Genomic DNA, 1126 nt, shown 5'->3' on the forward strand with positions numbered 1-1126 from the left:
CTCTGGGGTCACATGGTCCTCTGAGGTCACATGGTGCTCTGGGGTCACATGGTCCTCTGGGGTCACATGGTGCTCTGAGGTCCATCCCTCCTAGGGGCTAACGGCTCCTAACAGTTCTGGTTCTGCGGTCCAGGCCTGTTCCCGGCCATCTTCAACCTGGCCAGTAACGCAGAGATCAGCAGCAACGCCACCTGTGGTGACCCAGAACCAGAGGTTTACTGCAAGCTGGTGGAACATGTTCCGGGTCGCAGAATCAAGAACCCGCACTGCCCCAGATGTGACGCCAACTCTGTCCTTGCTAAAGGTAAGAACCACCAGAACCTCTGGGCCCAGTGGGTGGGGCCTAAACTGACAGGAAGTAACACCCCCTCCTGTGTTTGCAGAGCGTCATCCAATCATGAACGCTATTGATGGGACCAATCAGTGGTGGCAGAGTCCGAGCATCAAGAACGGCCGTCAGTTTCACTGGATCACCATCACCCTGGACCTGAACCAGGTCAGAACAAGAACCACAAAACCTGTTACCATGGTGACAGGTATCCAGTCACCATGGTAACCTGGGCCTCAGTCAGCCTTCCTCTCTGCCAGGAACGTAAAAGCCAGACTCTCTAAACTCAGAATTTACTAACTCAGAGTTTTCACTAATGCTGCTTTCTGAAATGCACTGAGATTACCTGAGCTTAGCACGGAAATGTTAGCATTAACACATTAGCATCAAAACTTTAGCCTGCTCAGGGCTGCAGAGCTCAGGTGCCATGGTAACCTGATTCCTCCTCAGGTCATGTGACTTTGTTACCTGTTCAGATATTTCAGGTTGCTTACATCATCATCAAAGCAGCCAATTCTCCACGACCAGGTGAGAGCAGCACCTGTCCACTGTTCACCTGTCTGTCCTCCTGTCCGTTTACCTGCTCATGTATGAACACCTGTCAGGTAACTGGATCCTTGAACGCTCTCTGGATGGTGTGACCTTTGACCCCTGGCAGTACTACGCCATCAGTGACTCGGAGTGTTTGCATCGCTACAACATCACACCGAGATTTGGACCACCGACCTACAGGAGCGACACCGAGGTCATCTGTACGTCCTACTACTCCAGACTGAACCCTCTGGAGCACGGAGAGGT

General features: G+C 52.4%; 1 protein-coding gene across 1 annotated transcript in view; it reads left to right on the top strand.

The window, feature by feature from the left end:
• Positions 1–111: 111 nt before the first annotated feature.
• Positions 112–1126, top strand: part of lama1 (laminin, alpha 1) — a gene marked incomplete at its 5' end in the record, with an annotated part of 23079 nt that continues 22064 nt past the window's right edge. Inside the window, 4 exons of the mRNA XM_017303120.1 lie at positions 112–304; positions 384–496; positions 805–856; positions 934–1124. Of these exons, the coding sequence (XP_017158609.1) occupies positions 112–304; positions 384–496; positions 805–856; positions 934–1124 (549 nt within the window). The remainder of the gene's footprint in view (positions 305–383; positions 497–804; positions 857–933; positions 1125–1126) is intronic.

Source organism: Poecilia reticulata, unplaced genomic scaffold, assembly GCF_000633615.1.
Source record: "Poecilia reticulata strain Guanapo unplaced genomic scaffold, Guppy_female_1.0+MT scaffold_190, whole genome shotgun sequence".
NCBI classification, from domain to species: Eukaryota; Metazoa; Chordata; class Actinopteri; order Cyprinodontiformes; family Poeciliidae; genus Poecilia; species Poecilia reticulata.